A 22,416-nucleotide genomic window follows, 5' to 3' on the forward strand; every position below is an offset into this window, starting at 1 on the left:
CAATAGTACTTGTTATTAGAAATAAAATCGATGAAACTGAAAACACTACGTGTTTTCAGAGACCTATGAAATGATTCAAAGTATAATGTGATGTAACCTAGCTTTCGTGAAAAAAATAATGTAAGCTTTACGAAAAAAGGCTACCATATACATCCGTGCATACACATACATATATGTATGTGTGTGTGGATATATGCACTCATAGCCGGGCAGCTGTTTTAAGGTTAAGGTCATATATATATACATATACTTGAGTCACCAAAACCATTAGCTCGGTCACCTTCTATAATAATTCAAGCGGTGAAAATTAATAAAAGTAGGAGTCGTCCAAAGCTTACCGCACATGCTTCGTGGTTGTAGTTGACACTTGGTGTTTTTATAGTTTTTTTTTTTTATATAGATGTAGTTGACAGTTAGTAAAAAGAAAGAGAAACTCGAGCTTTGATCTTTCTATGAAAATATATATATGATAGATTGAGCACCAATTCTCTATCTTATTAGCAGCACCATCTACTTATATTTGTGCTAATTAATTATTTGGAAAAAAATGAATTGATATTATTGAATCTATGCTAGCAGTAATTTCTTTTTCCACCCCTAAAGTTGTTGCTATTATTATTAAAGTGCAATATAGGTAGAATATGAAAACCCATATAAATTAAAGTTGTTTAGCCGCAATTGAACAGATGAAACAAGGTACGTACGTATCAACTAATATATGGTCCAAATTAAGTTTGGCAGTATACCAAAGCTTTGTATCACATTTAACATACTAAATATTTGCCCATTCATGCATGTATCTAATACTATATATATATATATATATATATATCGACTCCCATTATGCTCCATGGACCACACCCTGCTTCTTTATTATATTTTGGAAGGGTACAACCAAATTGATTGGGTTTTGGTATGTACATAATACTACATTAAAGTACGGTTCAATTTCCTTGGTGAAAACTGAAAACTCATTAATAATTTAAAGAAATGATGTGTACCAAAGTTTTTACCAAAACATGAGTACCAAAAATGATGTGGAGCTTATTCATTGGTACCCGTAGCATTTTTCATTTATTAATTTTCTTTTTATCATTTTTAATAAATAAGCTTCACATCATTTTAGTAAATGTTTCTTAGTAAAAAATTTAGTACTTTACATTTATCTAATAATTAAGAGACCATGCCAAACATGTTTGTCGAAATCACATTTGTACATGATACTTGTTAAGAAAAATGTTATGGGTATCAAAATGATGTGGAGCTTTTTTTTTTGAGATGTCCGCACAAGAGGAGGGAGGCGGTATTCGAAATAGTGACCTTCACTTCATTAGGTGTGGTCCCCAGTCGATTGAGCTACCTGTTGGGGACAAGGTGGGGCTTATTCATTGGTATTCTTAGCATTTTTTTTTTAATAAATTGTTTCCATCATCTCCAATTAATAAGCTCTACATCATCTTAGCATGCATTTGACATTGTAATTTTATGGACAAAAAATGTGATTTTAAACCAAATTGTCAAAAATTGATTGTTTGGGATTGCGTTTTTTAAAAATTGCGATTTGTCAGTGTTTCCAAATTGCAAATAAGATATTTTTTTGAAAATGCAAAATTTTAAGGAATAATTTGCGATTTGAAATGTCAAACTGTAATTTTACAAAACGCTTAATTACGTTTTTAAAAATTACATTCGTTTTGGAAATTACAAATCTTAACAGACCTTTAGTAGCCATCTCTTAATCAACTATTTGGTACTCCTAAAATTTGTAATCGATAAACTTATTAACTTTAATTTTTTTTTTTTTGCGTTAAAAAGGGCAGGCACCAAACTCAATCCTTTCCCCAGGTATGCTCAGGTTGTCTGCGCGTGGAGGACACGCGGCGCGTGTGAGGATTTCTCTTACACTAGAATCTTTGTTTCCTTATGGGTTTTTTATCTGGGTACACGAGTGCATGGTACAACTCATAAAATAATATTTCTGAATTTAAAAAAAACAAATACAAGTAAATAATAATAATAATAATAATAATAGTGGGTTCATATTCTGCGTGGGGTTCACATTAAAAGCGTTGGCAAGCGCTCTCATACGTCGCTGTCAGTCATAAATTAGGGAAAGCGAAGAGAGGGTATGCGAAAACCATCACCACCCCCGTCTCTCTCTCTCTCCCTCTCTCGAGCGGGAAATATATAAAAGGAAAAAGAAAAGAGAAAAGCACTTTCTCTCTCTTTCTGTCTCTGTCCGCTCTGCGCTCTCTCTCTCTCTCTCTCTCTCTCTCTTTCTCTCTCTCTATAAGCTTGAACCTGATTTCCGAAGCTCTCCTTCACTTTGTTTCCCAACTGTCTCTCTCTTTCATTCTCCAATCTGATTTCAACATGTAACAACCCTCTTCTTTCATCCTTTTCAACGTTCTTCTTCTCTCCCTTGGTTTCTCCCTTTTTGGTAGACAAAACCCCATGGCGGTGGCGCTTGAGGGCTTCTCGATCCGGTAACTTCTTCTTCTACTTCTTCTTCTTCTTCTTCTTCCAACTCATATATATTTATATATATATATATATATATCGTCTTTTCTTTCTTTGTTTGTGTTATATATATATATATATATATATATCTATATATGTATACATATATATGGTTTGGTTTTCCGTTTTCACAGACAATATGCGGCGAAGATGAGGAGTGTCGACGTGGTCAAGTGCTGGCCGTTCGGGGAAGACTCGGAGGAGGATATGAAGGCCTTGCTTCCGCCGATCACGGTCGCCAAGTTCCGCTGGTGGTCCCACGAGCTGCAAGCCTTCAATTCCAATCAAACCCACAAAGATAACCAGAATATTCAGGGAGAGCGACTAGAATTTTCAAGGAACGAGAGTGAATTCGAGAAATCGGAGCCGGAGGAGGAGAAATTTGAGATGGTTTGCCCGGTTTGCCGGGTGTTTACGGCGGCGACCGTGAATGCCGTGAATTCCCATGTTGATAGCTGCCTCGCTCAGTCGTCGCAGCATAAGAAGCCCAAGACGACCAAGCCGCCCAAGAAGAGGTCGATTGCGGAGATTTTCGCGGTGGCGCCGCAGATCGAAGCAGTAGATGTTGATGATGATGATGATGAAAATGTGGCTGAAGAAAGCAGTGGAGGAGAAGACAAGTTTGGTAGTTGCAAGTTCTCGAGTAAGAAGAATATAAACATGAAGATGAGGAAGAAGAAGAAGAAGAAGATGATGATGAAGAATAAGAAGAAGAAGAACAAGAAGAAGAGAAGGGTTTTGGAAGAGAAAGGCATGGCAATTGTAAGCAAGTTGAAGAAGAAGAAGAAGAAGAAGAAGAAGAATAAGAAGTTGAAGAAGAAGGTATGCGATTTATATCATAAAATATTGTTGATTTGCAACCATTATTATGATTTTTGTGTTGTGGTGATATGATTTTTAGCTGTAGCATCTTCATTTTTGTCGATAGTTGGTATCAAAATGTGGATGATTACTGTAGTCTTGTGATGGTTGAGTTGTTTGTTTGATTATGCTACATTCTCCATTGGGTATTTCCTCTTTTCCACTTTTCTGCATGATTTACTGCTGAGAAAGCTGGTTAAAGACTGCAACACGTTTGAGGACAAGAGCAGTTGGCTTGTAAATGTACTGTTGTGTGAACTAGGCGGCAATGAGGCTCAGTATAATTATAAAGAGAAAAAGTGAAAAACAAAAACTAGGAATGGGGTTCTCATGTTTGTGGAGGATTCAGCAGTTTGTGGAGGTGTGGTGCTCCAGCTGTACAGTACGGGTTGGGCAGCGAGGGCTTTTATAAGGTGGAGAGTTTTTGTCCTTGATTAATGATGCTGCTTTTTTTCCACTATTGCACTAACATTTATTCGAAAGATAATCATTTGGGATCTTGATTTGATGCCAAGTATATATGTGTGATCATTAACATGGGTGGAATATGAATGGGAAAGATGGCCTTGAAGAGCACAATATTGTTTATATATATGGCTTGTTGGATCTCCTTTCTGTACGTAATTATTTCCAAGGACACTTAATTTACAAGGTTAAAAGGGTTGGATATTGTTACTTCGAATGCTACACATCATTATCACATGGAAGTTATGGGGTGAAATGGATGGAGTAATGTCCAAGACTTTTTACTTGTTAATTGGAAAGACGAACTACTATCTCACCATCATCATAATCTTGCTAGCTTGGGAGCTATATGCCCATTTGGTGTTGTTGGTTTGAGGAATAATGCTGTTTAATTTGTGAGGCTGATAATATTGAGATGAAATGTGTTGCTGAAGAACTCCCCCAGATGGAAGCTAGTGTGCGTTATTATATTGCATGCTTTATACTGGTATTGGAATGTTGGATCTTATCTGCTGTATATTATCATAGCCAGTTTCGAAGCTAGAATGCTAATTCTTTTTGGGATATAAGAATGACTTCGACGGTAAATTTGCAATTAGGCAGACTATAATTTGTTGGTGAAAATCACTATTTGACAGCTATGATAACTACTGTTTACAAGAAGGAATTGTGGGCTGAAATTTATGTTTATTTAGAGATTGATCGAGGCCCAAGAAATGAGATTGTAGTAATTGTGTACTGTAGGATCATGTCAATTGGAATTCTTACTTTATGTTTGAAAGGCATCAGGATTTCTTTGAAAAGTGGTTTATAAATCTATAGAACCTTAATTTACTGGTTGCATGATCAAATAATGCCATTGTATCGACCTTTTGCTGGGAAATGTATTAAAGAGAAACATAGGGGAGAATGACCCTTGCATTATGATCGGTATTTCGTGCAGTCTTTACTAGTGTTTGTGCTTTAGGCCCAGACAGCAGATTGTTCAAATTATATTCAACAAGCGAATAACTTATTTGGTTCAACTGTGACAAGTACTATATGGTTGGAAACATATTTCAGATTAATTTTCATCAATGAGGAGCTTAACTTTTGGATTCAAATTTCTTTCATGGATTGAATCTTCTCTAGCTTACGCAAAGAAGTTCTTCTATAATCCCAAAGATTCAAGGCACCATTATTTAGTGATGAGCAATCTGGTGAACAGATCTCTGATATGTTTTTCCCACGGATATATGAATGACTCTACACTAGAACAAGTTCATTGCAAGCTGAGCGAACTACATCAGTCAACCGAGTACTTATCAAAACAAGAATCTGTTGGTTTTTCTTGGGGGCCTTTAATATTTTATTCCATCATTCTATATTAATTTATTTATGATAATTCTTGACTTGCTCTTTGAGAAGTTAACTGGGAATCATCTGCAAAGACAACATTTGGATGAGCAAGGTTTATGCTTTCATTACAAATTTGCTTCTTGGTGTTTTTATTTATTCCTGTTTTATTATTTATGTACTATGGATATATTTGGAGGGACAAAACTGATTTATCTTGTACATGTTCCAGAAAATACCTGTTTAATTCACCACAGTTTCAGGTTTTAGTTTCTCTATCACGGTCAGACATAGGGCTATAAATAATCTGAGCTGCTCATAAACAACTCGAGCTTGACTCTTATAAACTCATCTCAAGTTCAGTTTATTTAATAAACGAACCAAGCTTGACCAGAAATTTAAGCTTGTTTATTAAACGAGTTGAACTCATAAAGTCGGCTCGACTAGTATAAGCTTGTATAAATTTGTATAACTTTATTTTATTACTTTTTATAGTACTAGTCTTAATAACTTCATAATGACAATATCTTTAATATATAAAAGATGAAAGATAATTATCTTCCTAATGTGATAGACATATATAGTTTGAATCATTGTAATTAATTGCGAGTCTTGAGATAGTTATATGTGTATGTTTATGTATAATGAATGTATATATATACTTTAAAACATACATATAGACTCGAGATTGGACTGTTTAAGATTTTAGATAATGTTATAAGATATAATTTAAATGTTATATTTTATGATTAGAAAAATTATATAGGATTTATTATAAATATAAGGTTGGTGATATTAATTTGTATAGCTTGTAAATAACGATTAATTAGCAGGAGAGGTATTTCTTACTTACCGGATTCCTTAACTTGAATAATAGAATATGAATAACATTAAATAACTAATGATTAGGTTGGCTTTACGAAACATATAAATAATGACGATATTTACTTTATATAAGAAATGAATAAGTTAATTGACATAGCTCCTAAAAGAGTTTGAGCTTGTTTGAAAAAAATGAACCAAGTCTAAACAGACTATCTAGATCGGTGAAATCGTGGCTTAAAAGGCTTATAAAGGTAGGGTAAAACTAGGGTTGTAGAAGGTAAGTCGGCTGAAAAATAAAACGATATGTCGCACCTTTGATTGATTGACTATTAATCGAATTGTAGGGTTTCAGGATCACATGTGCTCAATCGATTGTGATACAAGCGAACTCCTCGGGTTTCAATATGACACATGATGCACATTCTTTGATCGATCGAACATTGTTCGTGGGAGTGATCGAACTTCTTGGGAATTTGTATGATAATCTTCTGCACTACTTCAATCAATCAAATGTCATGGGAGTGATTGAACTTCTCTAGAATTTGTACGGAGACTTGTCTCACTGGTTCGATCGATCGAGCACCGATTGTAGATCAATCAAAATCTGGATCTTGCATTTGAAATCTTGATCTTAATTTATCCTTCTCTTGATCTTGCATTTGACACTGACTCAATCCTAGCTCAGGACCTAAACACTACAACATAGATCCCATGCATGTTCATGAATTTTCCAACACACAAAAACCTAACAGTTTTGTTAAGGTTGGTGATTGTTTTTAATGAAGATTCAGAAAGAAGTTATTAGCAGCCTAGATTGAAAGTAATTTGGGCTTCTTACTATGTTTTCTTACCCTTACTTTGATTTGAAAGAAAAGTTGCCCAAAAAATATGATTAACATTTTTTTCCCAAATTTTTAGCAATAAATACCTTTTATGTCAATTCAGCATATGTGAAGCTTCAGAGTATGGGCATGATGAGATGATGACTTGTTCATAACAGTAATTTTTTTTTTATCTAAATCATTTATTAATTCTTCTCTAGGGTATAGCTGATTGCACAATAATATTGGCATCGACAATGTCTTTGTAGCGTATCATAAAAATCATCTTTTTTTTTTCAAGTTTCACTTATTTGTTGATTTATTTATCTTTCAGATTTACACTCTTAAGACTTATTGCACAGATCTTGTTTATAATTGCCAAATCTGAATTTATGCATAGATTTTCAACTAATACTAGACAACGCTAAGCAACAGTTTCCTAGAATCTAGCAACAAAACACATAGCAAATTTCTAATCCATAAACCCAACCATAAAACATTCCTAACATTACTTTACCAATAATTATAATCAAAATAAGTAAGACACATAAGGGAAACTGGAATAGAAACTACTCAACGAATGGGATCCTCTAGCTAAATCACATCTACTTTCCTTAATGTTTCGTTAAACTGTTATGCTCATTCATGCTGCATGTATACAAAGGATTCGGCTTTCATTTCTCACTTCCATGAAGAGTTAGGAGATATAGAGTTAATGCATGGAGTTTCTTTTCTAAAAAGTAGAATTTGAGCCTTATCCTCCTTTTCAACAAGTGTTATCAGGATTGTGGAGAAGCGAACTGGAGCAAGGGAGTTAAGTTGGATGTGAAAAAGTTTTGATAGAGACTAAAATCCTCAAAGTTGTTTTGCTTATGTGTGATATTATTCTCTTCGAAGTAGAAATGAGTGGAATTTGGAATTTAGGTGCCACAGCTAACCTCAAAAGTTAAGGATTTGATGGATTAAGCAACATAGCTTCAAAAAATAATCAAAAATATACAAATTAGGACATTTTAAAACATGCGAAGAGATGAAGTAAGTCTTGAAATTCTATTTTATGCCTCCCATTATCAAGAGTGAATTTATCTTGCATGTCCTTAAGAAATACATTGGCTGGTTTTGTAATTAGGCCATCAAGTTAGGTTGTGCACGGAATTAATATTTTGCGATTTAGGTGTATTAGCAGGGTTTGAAAGCACCATTAGCATATCTGATTTAGTCACTAGTCGAATCACTACCATTACAGATGCAATTCTACTTGTATATCTCATCGAAGAAGATTTTAGAGGAAGTCCTTCTGGACCCATGGTTCAGTTGTGTACTATTTTAAGTCATCTAGAAACTTCAATTTACAGAATTCATGTGAAATGCTTTCGAATGGTTATAGTTAATCTAGTTGGTTACCTTCTTTGTCAACCTCTTTGATTGTGCAAGAAATGACAAGTGAAAATTGCAAGAGAAAGAAATATAAGGCATTCATGGATTTCAGTTCAATGCCTCAAGATTGGCCTTGTTTACACAAAAAATTGTCTTATGTGTTGATGCTATCCTTGAGCAAGAGAATGAAGTTAATAGAGGTCAATAAGACCATATGCACAATTTATAATCATATACTACCCATTTAATATAAATAGTAATCTTTTGGACGGAACTATATTTCAAGTAGGTGGTTATAGACTCCACTGAGATATCTCAGTTGCCTTATGATAAAATATAAGGTTCCTATGGAATGTCGTAATCACTGTAGTCTCCATTAGGTAAACAATGTTCATAAATGAGAGATACTTCAAGGTGGACAGAAGCTAAGTTGTTTACTAGGAATACATTTACGAAACAAGGTAAAAGGAATGGACATCTATAGACAAGTCAGCAGCTTTTTATCCCTTACAATAATGAACAATAGAAGAAGAATGAGTGCATGAGATGAAAGAAAGATGGAGAAACTGACAGGTATCTGATTTGAGGTGAAGAGACTTTAAAGATCTGTACAAGATTATGCAGATTGTATTCTATGCAATGCATGGGGATACAAAAATGGAGAAAGTTGCAAATATATGGCTTGAGGTGAAGGACTTGGTTATGCGTCAAGGTGTTTTCATAATCATGATAGGTGATTGGGTTAGAACTTATGGCATGATTAAGATGGCAAGATGAAGAAGTAATTAAGCTTGAAAAGATTCAAGGTTTTTATTTTTTTGGTCCATAGGAGGCATATTTGCCTATGGCTACAAAATGGGAGGTAATGCTTTGCCATCCCTTAAAACCCTTGTCTTGTGTAGGCTGTTTTGATTTTTGGTTTCTGTATGAGAAAAAGAGACTTTGCTAGCTCAGTTAGCTGACACCAACCAAATGATTTCAAGATTAGAAACAAAAATGATATCTTTGTTGAGCCTTTATAAGGTAATTTATGTAGGTGTGGTCACTTGGGTGAAGCTGATAGAATGGCAAGAAATCCAGTTGTCATAGTTTAAAGATGGAGATCATCTCTATTGGTGGTGTTGGAGAAGATTATTTCTAAGTTGCAGAATTTGTTCATCTGAGGTAGACAAATCCTAGATCATTTTCTTAGGTGGTGTTGGAGAAGATTATTTCTAAGTTGCAGAATTTGTTCATCTGAGGTAGACAAATCCTAGATCATTTTCTTATTGCCAATGAATATGCCTTGATAGTATAATAAGATATGGAGAACCAGGTGTTATCTTCAAAATGGACTTAGAAAAAGCTTATGATCATGTTAATTGCGATTTTTTATTGTTAATGTTTGCTTTTGTTTCCCCTGGAAGAATGTTTGGGGGACTAAGGTTTCTTTGAGGATGGCCTTTTTTGCTTGGTCGGTGGCCCTAGGAAAGTTCCTTATCATGAATGAAATCTAGAACTGGCACATCATTGTAGTCGATATGTGTTGCATCTATAAAAGGAATGGGGAGTTTATGCATCACCTTCTTCTCCATTGTGAGGTTGCTTGTACTATGGAATGTTTTCTTCAGTCAATTTGGGTTGTGACTGAAGTTTTGGGGATTGTGAGAGGACATTGGAGGAAATTAAGTCTTTATTTTTCAGTACTCTATATCTTTGGACAAATGCTTTTGTTTCTTTTTTGGTGATTAGTTATTATGATTTCCTTGTTATTTTTTACTCCTCCTAGTTGGGTGTTTTCCCTTGTATACTTCATTTGCCCCTTGGGACACCTTACGGTTTTAATAATATCTGTGGTTCTTACTGAAGAATGTGTTATGTATCTACTATTGGTGAAGAGTACTTTGAAAAGCTATAAATTATGGCTAAACTTACCTATGCATATGGGATTCTGACCGTAAAAACTGTAACAATTTGATTAGAAATGGGAGTTCATGGAAAGATCTTCCAGTTTGCACTCTTTTACTTTTCATGTTGTGACTTATGGAGAAACACTAATCCTAAAGGGTGTTTGAGTGGCACCAATAAGCAATGGTTCAAGAAGTGAACATGCATTGAAGGCAAATTGCAGTGAATTAACAGGTTGGGGGTTTCATTAAGTTGTATTTGTGAGTTTTACTTTTTTTCTCTGTCCTTTCCTTTTTCTTCTAAATCTTTTTTCTATGGTAGGATTGAAGAGTTTTTCTGAGATACTGGAAAGATTTGTTTGATTATGTTTGTTTTGAACAGTTGAGATCTTCGTTTTCTGTGATGAATTGCACAAGATTTATTTAATTTTTTTTCAGTCCTCTTTCCCGTATAAGATAGATTTAGAAGGCTATATATTGAGGGAGCCCATCACGTTGCCGTGTCAATGTTCGACATTGGACTGTGATGGATGTAGAATGTACTTGGGTAGTTCCAACTTTATCAAACGGAATGTAGAAGAGGAAGGTGGTCTTTGGAATCTCTCAGATGTTAAAAAGTATTTTTTTGCTTTTGTTTTTATTAAACAGAACAGTTGAACTATTCAATCAATAGGTTCTCAGAAGTGGTTGATTTATCAAGAAAGTTGGAAATGTTCATGGGGATTTGTGATGACTTTGGAAATTCTATTTATCCATAAAGTGAGATTATTTTTCCCCCTCCAAGTATGATTGTATGACATTCCTGTCACTATTTTCATGGTTGTTTCATTACGATTTACAATGTCAAGAAAGAAAATAATAGAACTGAAAGATACACGAGAGGACATGAAAATGACAATTAAAAGGCAAGCATAGCCTTTCCAACCAGCCTTCTGGTTTGGATGATACTTTGCTGAAACTGAAGGGATGAAAGTTCATTGCTGCGTAAGGCAAAGGATTTCATGAAAAGTTTAAGGATCATAGAACAACAGTTAAAGGGCCTTAGGCTGATAGATGAGAATCTCCATCTGAAGGGGCAGTAATCGATTAGCCATGAGCTATTAAGAAGAGTACTTGCTCTCCTTTGAGGACTACTTATTCTAATCCAAGGTATAAGATAATTTATATAGTCTGCTGTTGATGAGTTGTATGAGCCGCCAACGGACAAGTTGAGAGTTTACACCGAATGACAGAAATGCAAGACCATTCCCGATGCTGCTTGCCAAACATCTGACCCTGACTCAAGTAATACTATTTGTATCTCTGATTTAAATTCTTCAATACTTGGGTTACCTATGATATTAATCTTTCTATTGCACAACGCAATGGAGTCAGGTCATGTACTCAACATCTAATATCTAACTTTGTTTCCTATCAGCATCTTTGACCCACATATCGTTCCTTGTGTCCAAATTGTTGTCTGTCTATTCCTAGAAATTTACAGGAGGCACTTACTTATCCGAAGTGAAGGGAAGCGATGTAGTAAGAAATGAAAGCTTTTCGACAAACAAATTATAAATTTTAAAACCAAATATCAAATTGAAAATATTATGTTTTCCTCCATTTTTTCTACTTTTGGTCTATCCCAAGGGAAATGTGTTGGGCTTTCCTTCAAAAGATACTTTAGATTCATTGGATGTATGTGGGTATGAAAAGGGAAAAGGGCTTTTTCAGCTTGTTGCTCACTTTCTCACTTCTGAGAGGCGAAGTGGTAATTGGTTGCTTGGTCGAGCAGCTGCCCTTGCCTGTGGACAAATTCCATCGTCGTAAGGGGGTTACACTTCCTGTGGATGACTCAGCCATCCTCTGGCATGGTAGGATGATTCCCAGGCATGCATAAGATAGGGCTGTTCACATGAAAGAAGAGAAGAAAGGATTGATTCTCTTCTTTCTCTTTCTTGAGGGGGAAAGAGCAAAAAAAAAAAAGGAAGAAAAAAAAAAAGGGGGTCCCCCTTCCTCCCTCTGTTTGTCTTCTTCTTGCCGCTTTTCTCATCCATCCTGCCCTGCACCGCTTACAGATTCAGTTGTGGGGCAGCCTGCCAGGTGGCAGCAGCTATGGATTCTGTTGATGAAAGCATATGTGGATGGGGGAGAAAACTGGGCTTTTTAGACTAAGTTGGTTAGGAACTAGCCAGCGAACAAAAGAACAAAAGAAGACAGGTTGCTTGGAGAGGCTGCGGATTTTTTCTTTTTAATTGATGACTGATTGAAAAAGAACAAAAGAACTAATGCAGTACCTCATGGGCATACTCTAGAAAACAGGCCAGTTTGAAGCAGGAGTGGGAGAGAAGAAAAATACAATAGAATGAACCTACATAAGGAAGCTAAGTTTTCAAGATAGCCTCAAAGAAGCTCTACATTCTCCAGTCTATTCTTCTGGGTGGGGTCAATGTCACTCATTAGGTTGACTCTCGTCCTAACCCAAAAATCCTATCATGGAGGATAGTGCTAGGGTTTCTACATTTCCTACTATACCATCTATTGTTCCTTTCTCTTCAAATACAATAAACAACACGGCAAACATAAGTTTAACAAGCATGCAAAGGAGATGCTACAAAAGGGGTTCGGACTTGATTTCCAAAATCGAAACTGCTTTTGTTTACTTGACCGGCCATTGACAATCGCTCTCTCCCACCTACACCCTTTGTCCTCGGAAAAGTTGCTTCTTTCACTCCCTTGGTTTCTTGGTACACCAACTTAACATGGGAAGTTTAAACATATTGAAGACCTATTTTAGTGATATTAACTATCCATATCATTTTTGTTTGGAATCACCTGGGATAACCAATTACATGGCATGGCATGGAATAATATAGGATAGATTTTTGGAACGAATCAAATGCACTTTCATTTGTAATGAATGGGTAGAGTGGAATACCTAGTGTCTAAATATGAGTTTGATTTATTGTCATGTAGACATGCAAACTTTGGATGCATCCATCCGACACTTGGACCACGTTAACATGCAGCCTTGCACTCAAGTCTATATACAGAGTTAAAAGTAATAATTGCTATATTTTATTTATGTTTTTAATAATGTCTCCTCACGTACTCACTGCATTGATTTGTATCTTAAATTGTTTCTAAAGCACTGATGGCAATATTTATTTTTGTTTTTAATAAAATTAACAATATCTCGTACTTGTGACTCTGAGTGTTTTCAGCCTTTTGATTCCATAAGCTATATGTCATCAGCCAAAACTAGAAAATTTTTTTTCTAGCTTCAATATTTTAAATTTAATGTTCTTCCGGGATCCATGGATGCTGGTTTTTGAGCATATTGCGTATCCTGGCATTCTACTCCTAGGCATTGGGGGTTATCTAGTACTCTTGGGTCCTTTATGTTAAAAATGGAAGTCATACTGCCAAGCCTAGAACTTAGTCCACCACTCAACATGATTCTGTAAACTAATTTATCCTACCGATTGAACTATGTATAGTTGGAAGTGTTATAGTTTTAAAAACTTTATATGATTGATGTTATGGCTTTCTTGTCTGTCAGGAGGGTTTGCATAAGCTCAAACTGCCACCTCCAGTTGATTTCGCTAGAAAACTGAATGGTTCATCTTGTAATAAGAGGTTTCCAGAGGACATCTTGGATACTGCTTCTATGCAAGGAAAGAAACCAAATCTGAAATGCTTATCTATGCAAAAGAAGCTCAAAGTTGTTCAAACATCGAAATTAATTGCTAAGCACCAGAAGCCAGTGTTTCCGGTTCGCAGCATTCTCAAAAACCATAAAAAAGTTACTCCTAGGCTGAACTCTGCAATTTGCAAATTGAAATGTAGTCAAGTAAATCATTCTGGTATTCAAAGGCCTGACAGGCATGTCAGGTTCTCAGGTAAGGATGACATACTTGGTCCAAGGAAGAAAAATATCTCAGATGCCTTTGAGCAAGGCAGTGGTGACCAATTTTCAGATGCTTTTGCTACTTTATCAGAGGACCAGTCCACTGAACGTGACAAAGAAGTTTCCCCTATGGAGGTAGATGGAACTGATAATGATGTTATTATTAGTACAGATAGTGGAACTGAGGTTCAACCTACAGCCAGGAAGAAACAATTGCTCAATACGCATGATCATGTTGATATACCATGTCCTCTGAGGCCACATGTTACTTTTCAAGACAAAATAAAGCATTGTCCAGAAAAATCAGTTTCTCGAAGTCAGGTTGCAATTCATAATGACAAAATGCATATGTTTAATCAAGGCCACTCAACTATGTCATGTAAACCCGCATCTGTTGGCCCTCCTAGACTCATTTCTGCACTTGAAGAAAGGCATAATCCTTGTGTAAATGCTCAAGCAGGTGGTAATGTTATCAGAGCTTTCAATGAGAGTGGAAAGCTGATTGATCATTTTGTAGATTCTATCCATGGCATTGCTGCAATCAGTTCAGTGCCAGACACAAGGGTATTGTCGCAGCCGTCATCATCTTGTTTTGTTGTAGATGAAAATGCAAACAGGAGGCTGCCATTTCCGTCTCAATCTGCCACACAGAATTTTAGTGGAAGTACATTGCATTACCAACCTTTTTGTCATGTGTCTCCGAGAGAGTTGATGAATAGCATATGTCAGTCTCCAGAGCGGACGCAAAAAGCAGTTTCCTTCAGAGAAAATTGCATGGATGACGGATTTTTTGGTTTGCCTCTCAACTCACAGGGTGAGTTAATCCAGTTTAGTTCAAGTGGGAAGGGTGGGTTTGACCAGCACTGGCTGCCAAGTACTACTGGCTCTTCCAGCAGCTTGCCTGTGCATAATCTTGTCCTGCCAAAAAGTACTGGGGAATATTTAAGTGTGAAGAAGAGGCATTTTGTCGAGAGAGAACATCCCACAGATCCATTAAACTTGTTTCCTGTGCAGAATTATGTTACAGAGAACCCTAAAGTACATTTACCAGCTAGGTTCGGTGTCACTGAAGTAGAAGGTACTGGAAGATCAGATGTTCAGTGGCTTAATTCTGAGAGGGGGAGCAACCACTCTGCCCGCCTGCTCGATTCTGAGCTGAGCCTGTCTGATACATCTTTCACTGGATACAGACAATATAACCAGGTGCAGAACCAAACTACTAATGCGATTTTTCATCCTAAAGACAGTTCAGATAAAATCTTGCTAAATTCTAACCAAACAACAATGCGTTTGATGGGTAAAGATGTAGCAGTTGGTAGAAGTTGCAACGAGATGCAAGGATTTGAGGATGGAAAGGTCTGGACTGATAAGGAGATCATAACAGATGATTGTCCTACAAGTAGTGCCATGGAGAATTCATCTATGGAGAGAAATTTTCTGCAGGATTGGATGTTACAACCTGCATCAGGAAAATCAAAGGACACTGTAGCTCAGTCATTAGGAATTCAGTGCAATCACATGTCACGGAGCAGCTTGCTGTCGAAAGCATCAGAGTCTAGGTTTTCTAACCCATTCTCCAATTGGCAAACTAATGTGGTCCATCGAAATGGCAGTCTTACCATCAACAAAAACCCTAGTGATAATGTGCATTCTTTTGTTCATTCATCTGCTTCCCCAGCAATGTTTGGTGGTGCACCCAGCCTCCAGGAACCCTTTATATCTAGAGCTGAAGATCTAAGAGTCAGTTCTCAGTTACCACTGCTTTCTGGCCCTCACATTACCTGTCATCATATGCCTTGGAGTCCTGCTGAACTTAAAAACAAGCAGAATCTACCTCATGCTGCAAAATCAGCCTTCAACTTTCCATTCTTGCACCCTGATTATAGAGAGAGTGTTCAACCTTCTTGGATTCAGAGATCCTCAAAGAGCCTGCCCCCTTGGTTGTTCCATGCACAACAGGATAAACCACTAATTGCCTCCTCTCAACCTTTTTCTGATGTGGGTGGTAGGTATCTTCCCCATCTTATCTCCGGAACTAATTGTTTTCCTTCCCCACTTGTGAATCATTTACCAGTTTCTTATCCTTACAATCCCATGAACTCTCAATCATACATCAACAATTCGCTCTCTTCAGCACCTATACTTCACCCTCCACCTATTCCCGCCATTCCTGGAGTTAATTCAACTTCTGCAGCCAACAAGGGCTGTCGGAACAGAATTAAGTTCAAAGATACTGTGAAATCAAAAGCTTTTGGTATCAAAGTGCCTGATCCTTTTAAGAAATCCAAGAGGCCTGCAGCTAAAGCAGATTATTTAACAAAGCCCACCAGGATACCAAATTTAGAAATGCAAAAAGAGTTAAGTGCTGTGATGGGGTTAAGGAGAGAAAACTGCGGCATGGACATTCAATGTAATGCAGGAGTTGTTGAATTCGATCCAAGCAGGGATAAAGCAATCATGTTAGAATGTTGCCCAAATGAGAATCAAAAGGATGTGCTTCAAAGTTCAAGTGGCATTGATTCCTCACAAGTGGATAATTCGGCAAGATTGGGTCCTATTAAACTAAGTGCAGGAGCAAAACACATCCTGAAACCTAGTCAAGCTACAGATCAGGATAACTCTAGGCTAATCCATTCAACCCTCCCTTTTGCCATGGCAACAAATTGTGGTAGTGTACCAGAATCTCAGAAGAAGCTAACAAAGATTTACAGGTTTTAGAAGTAAGTCTAATTTTTTCATAAATTACTTAGGCCTTCCTTTTTGTCCACCGTGCTTCATACACTGCATTTTGTGAATCCGACAGGACTACCGCCCGGCTGAAGATACAAGGCTAGAGATCTTCATGGTTAACTACGTACTCTTGGTCTTGGGTTGCTAAATTCAAAGAAAGAATATTATCAATTCCAGGTACTAGCTCTATTCTGTTGAATGATGTGAACATGGTTTGGATTCTACCTGCCAAAGATCAGCTGCTAGATTGTGCTTTTGATATTTGATTCTTTAATCAGGTATTAGCTCCAACCGGTTGAATGATGTAATAATGGCTTGGAATTCTACTCGGCAAAAGATCAGTTGCAAGATTATGTTTTTTGATGTTTGTTGTTTTCAATCGTTTTATTCTCCAGATGTATTAGTAATGGTGGTTCTAACGCTTCTGTAATGACTTACGTACTGTGTAACATGCTTTTTTTTTTTTTTGTATTTTAGTTTTTCTCTAAAAAAAGAAAATTAGCTCTCTGTTCCTGAAAATATTGTAGTGATAATTATTTCTTTGAATGTGGATTTTGTGAATTGAAAAAAGTTTTGCTGATGTTCTTTTGCAGTTTTTGGTAAGAAACTGTTTAGAAAACAAAAAATTTCCTCCCCCAACTTCTTTTAAAACATATTCGAGGCCCTTTGAGCAACTGAGTAATGTTGTTTACTCAGCCTGCACTTGCACTAGGTAATTTCCATGAAAACGACCTCGAAAATGATCACTAAAAACAAGCCACTGCTTCTTAAGGCACATTGAGGCCGATAGAATATTAATTAAATAATTAAATTCACACATTCCTATTCACTTAAATTTTTGCGATAGTTGGTGATTCAACATGGCATTAGAATAAAGGTTTTTCTAAGTATGAACCATGTTTTTAGAATCTACCTATCATCTCAATTGAATATTCTATGTGTTGGGTTTTACTTATTAAAGAGGAGCTTGACTAGATACATGAGGGGGAGGGTTAGAATAATAATTAAATGATTAAATTTACTATTTTGTTAGATCTTTGGAATAATTGCTTATTTAACAAAGTGAAATAGCCAATTAGCAAAACCATTTAGCTGGGGAAACTCACTTCTTTTTAGAGAAGTAAGAAAAGAAGTTGGTTTCCTTAGTTTCTTAATTTTGATATTGTTCTTTCTCCACACGAATTAACACTTACCCTCTGTCCCCCTCCTCCTCTTCCCCCCTCCCCCCTCCCTTCTAAAACTTTCTGCCTCTTTTGAGGCTCTATCTCTTGTCTTTGGCAACGTATTCGAAGGGATTCATCTCTTTCCCCCTAAAATTACAGCCTTAGTACATCGATCCACCTTCACTTTGCCGCCTCCTCTACTCGGCTGGCACGTCTCATCCCTTAGGATTTGCCTTGGATTTCAGCTATGACATTTTCTGAGTTAATTCTGTTATTCTCAGTCAGTTCGTCTCCCCGGCCAGCGCGCTTCACCACTGCCATCACTAGCCTATCTGCTTCCCGTTACCGCTTCCCCTGTGTCCGCGCCATCTCCGCTATTGGTGCTTCTGCTTTTTGGGTTTGTTTCTTTGTTTTCGCTTCTTTTCTTTTTCTTTTTCTTTTTCTTTTTTTTTTTTTTTTTTTTTTTTTTTTGTGTTTATGTTGTTATTGTTTCTCTATAGGTATTTTGGTAGAGTTGAAGGGTATTTACGTCCCTTGCACCGGGAGTGTTAGTAGGTTTGAATGGTCTCGCAACGGCCGTGCCCATGTTCGCACCTTGTCTAACCGCCTTGAATGATGACCACTTTTTTCGATGTTCAAACTAAAAATTCATAAGATTGCATCATTCATGTGATACATTCTCTTTTAATTTTTGTTTACTCTAATTGTTTTGATACTTATTGTTAGGTTCTCGAGCCTTTCTTCATCTTCTTCCTTTCAATGCGTGCAGCACTTTCTCGAATAACTTATAATAGATGATATAAGATTCCACAACTCTCATCTATCTCCCTAAATGCAAGGTCAAAGATGTAGAACCACAGGACAAGCAAACTTTAAAGGTAATATAAGGGAGTTTTTTTTTTTAAAAAAAAAAAAATACGAACAGAAAACAGAAAATAAATGCCTAACAATTAGCCTTATTTGTTTTTTGGGGGGTCTCTGAGGAGGGTCTCCTTCCTCTTGTATATATATTCGAGTTTTTCAAATGCTTTTTTATTCATCAAAATAAAAAACAAATCCCAACAAATTCAGATGATGCTGATCAGCAGAAAACCCAACCCTCACTTAGCATTTACAGTTTGAAAATTTAACAAACTTACTAAAAATTAAGAAAAAAAAAATGCAAAATAAGTCTCTTTGTTTGCATCAATATGCAGCAAGCTCCATAGGATTTAAATAGTACCTTAAAACTCTCCGTTGTAAGCATACTTGACTAACAAATTCCAACCTTTTGCCGAAACAAGGTGTTCGAACTAGAGGCCTATTCGTCATTTATATATGCTTATCATGAAAAGTTTCAAGTCACTCTTTAAACCCTAGATCAGAACTTCTTGCAAATAGCTGCAACTACGTTTAAAAAAAAAACAAAACAATAAGTGTCATGCGTGATCGATGTTTATTATTTCCATCTCAAAAGATCATTCTCATAAATTAACAACAATGCCATTTTCATCTTCTTGGGGAATAATATACACATGAAGCCGAAGTTTGTACGTTTCTTTACAACAATTACAGTACATGAATCTCATACATTAATTGCCCTTATATATATATATATATATATATATATGTGGCGTACGTACGATTCTTCTGATGATCATCAGTTCTTCTTCACTTCTCTTTCAGCCTGCAAAATCAATTAGTTTACGTAACGTAGAGGTTAAGAAACAGGATTGAATGAATGAATGCTTGCAAATTAATATTATATTATTTTCTTACGTACCGCTTTGATTACACGTTCGAAAGCATCAGCTCCATGTCTATCAATGTAACGCTCTACGGATTTCCTTGCGTCGGGGGTCATCATCTGGAGCGCCTTCTTGTGGTCCTCTGAGTAATTACTATTTAACCCCACAACTCCCCCAAAATTCTTTACATACTTCCTCACAATACTCTCGTAAATATACGCTGCCCCGTTAAATACTGGCAGCACCAGCCACATGCAAAACACAAGCTTCATATATGGCCAAATCGGAATCCTGCATGTCACTCATCACATATATATTTATATATGTAAAACCCAGAAAGAAAATCACTTGTGTTATTTATATATATATATGAACATGCATGCGTACGTACCAAGCAAGAACTTTCCAACAAGAAAGCTCGAAAAGGGTTATGAAGGAGTATAAGACCCAGTATGTTAGCCATTGCTGATCGTCTAGGGTTGTAGGGCTCTCAATTGCTCGCATTGATGAATATCTGTTCATTCATTCATATATATCATGCATTAATATCTTCATTTACACTAATTTTCTGGTATATCAATGTATTATATATATTTCTCCTCTACTTACAAAGGAAATAGAAGCATCACTCCAGGCCTGGTTCACAACATGTAATCAAAGTGGTTAGGACTTGTTGTAAATGATCATGAACACTTAATAATTAACAGAAACATATATATCATTAAATAGATAAATAAATAAATAAATAAATAAATATATATATATATATATATATATATATATATATATATATATATATATGACATGTTCTAAGACAGCCAGTTTGTTTCAGAAAAGACATGACATTCATGAACAATGAATACTATATTAAAAGAAGCATAACTCCTTGGATTCTTTCTGAACAATTATATATATATATATACCCGACTATTGCGTCCAAATGTCTGGCAATTGCTCCGAGAACGCCCATGTTGAAATGAAATGTCTATTCTTCAGTTGATGGACAAAGGCTACTATATTTGGTGAGTTCGATGGAAAATACGAGATGTGGCCAGTTTTTAAGGTGGGGTCGACGACAAACGAAGAAAAGCATTTCTGTTGGATACTCTAAAGTCTTCTTTTCTCCAACCACAAGGAAGCAAAAAAGAAATATAATAATAATATAGAAAGGCAATGAGAGGAGGGCGGGAAAGAAAGAAGAGTAAATGCTAAAGTTTGTAGCCGCCTGCCTTTAAGCCTTATCATCCACATCTCAAAGGTATCTATGTACCTTACTTTTCTTTCTCCTTTAGTTTTGTCCACCTTACCGTAAAGGTTTTCATGCTATGAATCAATAAATTTAAGAGTTTGTGGGAAATTTACAAGATTGGAAAGCAAGGCGAGGAACTGAAGAAAGGAACCCTATATTACTGTAGATGAATCTTTCGAATATTTCCTACCTTTATAATTGAATAAATAAAAGCTTAACTAGAATCAGATGCTTTATACATGCTGCACGCTTACTATTTAGAGTTGACCCGCCAACTCCCTTTTTGATCAATGTATAGCATCCTTCACTTTATGATCATGTTTGTTACCGTAAATTTAGAGAAGTTGGTGAAATCAGTCTGGGTCGTTGCTTTTTTCTTCTTATATATAGCCATCAAGGCCGGCTTGGTGCTTTCACATGGAAAATAAGAAACATAATAGGAATGTCTTACATCTAGGGAATACAATAGATATAATGCTAAGAAAGGAAAAAAAGATGAAACTTCTATCTAAGACTGAGAAGCAGTCGTAGCAGCCATGTGATCAAGCTCGAATCCAGGCTGCAGCAGTCTAGTCTTGTGATTCAGAGCTCATGTGGCAGCACAAGACAATTAAAGACTGAGGGTGGTTGTGCTGAGTTTGAGAGTCAGCTATATTGTCTTGAGAAGCAAATGAGATGTCATGCGAAGCATCACCCAACTCCAAATTGAAGTGGACAGGAGCAACTTTCAGTTTGTTACATTAATAAATAAATAAAGAAAGAGTCACTAAGAGACCTTTTTTTTTTTTTTTGAAGAGTGGCCAACTATAGGCCTTAATTGGGCTAGGGTCTTTAAACCAAGCCAAAAATTTGGGCCAACTATGGACGAAGAGAAAAGAGCCAACATAGGGCTTAAATAGGCTTTACCACAATGCCAAAAATAAAGCCAACTATGGGCCAAGAAAAGAGCCAACAAATGGTTGAAATGGGCCTAGCTATTGAACTTTGCCTCAAGGCCAGAAATATGACCAACTATGGGCTAAGAAAAGATGCTTCTTCCATTTTTTTTTTTTTTTTATATGGAACACAACTTACTAGACCAGTTGTACCCCACCAATAAATTGTGCACCTCACATTGCAAGATGCAGTGCAACTCATGTGGGCAACATGCCTCTTTGTGTGAGAATAAAAGATAAGTGATAGGCAGCATGCCTCTTGCAAGAAGAAAAGAGAAGAATGGCTTCTACAAGCCAGTTGTGTGATGGGATGCAAAGCAAGAAAAAGGGATCTCCCACATTGGAGAAGGAGTTGATGGTGGATAGGCCACGTATTAGATGATGTTGGTGCCAAATGTGGACAGCAACAGTGGGACCACTATGAGGATGATCAGTGCCTGGTCGGGGAAGCTAATCAAGGGGATCTTGGGTTGCTTGATGGTAAGTGGGCAGCTGTTGGGGCAATCGGTGTTGACAGGGTTGTGGAGTAGGTGTTTGTGGGGTTGACAACAGACGTAGAGGAGGAGGAGACCATGGTTGTAGCTATGAAGTGTTTGACCTAAAAAAAAAATCTAAGGTTAACTACTTTATTAG

The 22,416-nt window shown here is 36.4% G+C and overlaps 2 protein-coding genes across 3 annotated transcripts; one reads left to right on the forward strand and one right to left on the reverse strand.

Annotated features, from left to right (window-relative positions):
* Positions 1 to 2,258: 2,258 nt before the first annotated feature.
* Positions 2,259 to 17,270, forward strand: LOC132182301 (uncharacterized). Of its 2 annotated transcripts, XR_009440280.1 has the most exons (5): positions 2,259 to 2,486; positions 2,655 to 3,342; positions 13,632 to 16,699; positions 16,783 to 16,886; positions 16,988 to 17,270. XR_009440280.1 is itself a non-coding variant. In XM_059595505.1 (4 exons), the coding sequence occupies exons 1-3, from the start codon at positions 2,455 to 2,457 to the stop codon at positions 16,695 to 16,697; spliced, it is 3,786 nt and encodes a 1,261-aa protein (XP_059451488.1). In that variant the 5' UTR covers positions 2,259 to 2,454; the 3' UTR covers positions 16,698 to 16,699; positions 16,783 to 16,981. The 2 variants fall into 2 exon arrangements, 1 of the variants encoding a protein (XP_059451488.1); XM_059595505.1 differs by lacking the exon at positions 16,988 to 17,270 and having other exon boundaries at positions 16,783 to 16,981.
* A 2,074-nt stretch (positions 17,271 to 19,344) lies between these two features.
* Positions 19,345 to 20,612, reverse strand: LOC132183146 (HVA22-like protein f). The gene is made up of 5 exons (XM_059596545.1): positions 20,523 to 20,612; positions 20,209 to 20,235; positions 19,991 to 20,113; positions 19,635 to 19,890; positions 19,345 to 19,538 (listed from the first exon to the last, which is right to left on the reverse strand). The coding sequence occupies exons 1-5, from the start codon at positions 20,567 to 20,569 to the stop codon at positions 19,512 to 19,514; spliced, it is 480 nt and encodes a 159-aa protein (XP_059452528.1). The 5' UTR covers positions 20,570 to 20,612; the 3' UTR covers positions 19,345 to 19,511.
* Between the last annotated feature and the right edge of the window lie 1,804 nt (positions 20,613 to 22,416).

This window comes from Corylus avellana, chromosome ca5, assembly GCF_901000735.1.
Source record: "Corylus avellana chromosome ca5, CavTom2PMs-1.0".
In the NCBI taxonomy this organism is placed as follows: Eukaryota; Viridiplantae; Streptophyta; class Magnoliopsida; order Fagales; family Betulaceae; genus Corylus; species Corylus avellana.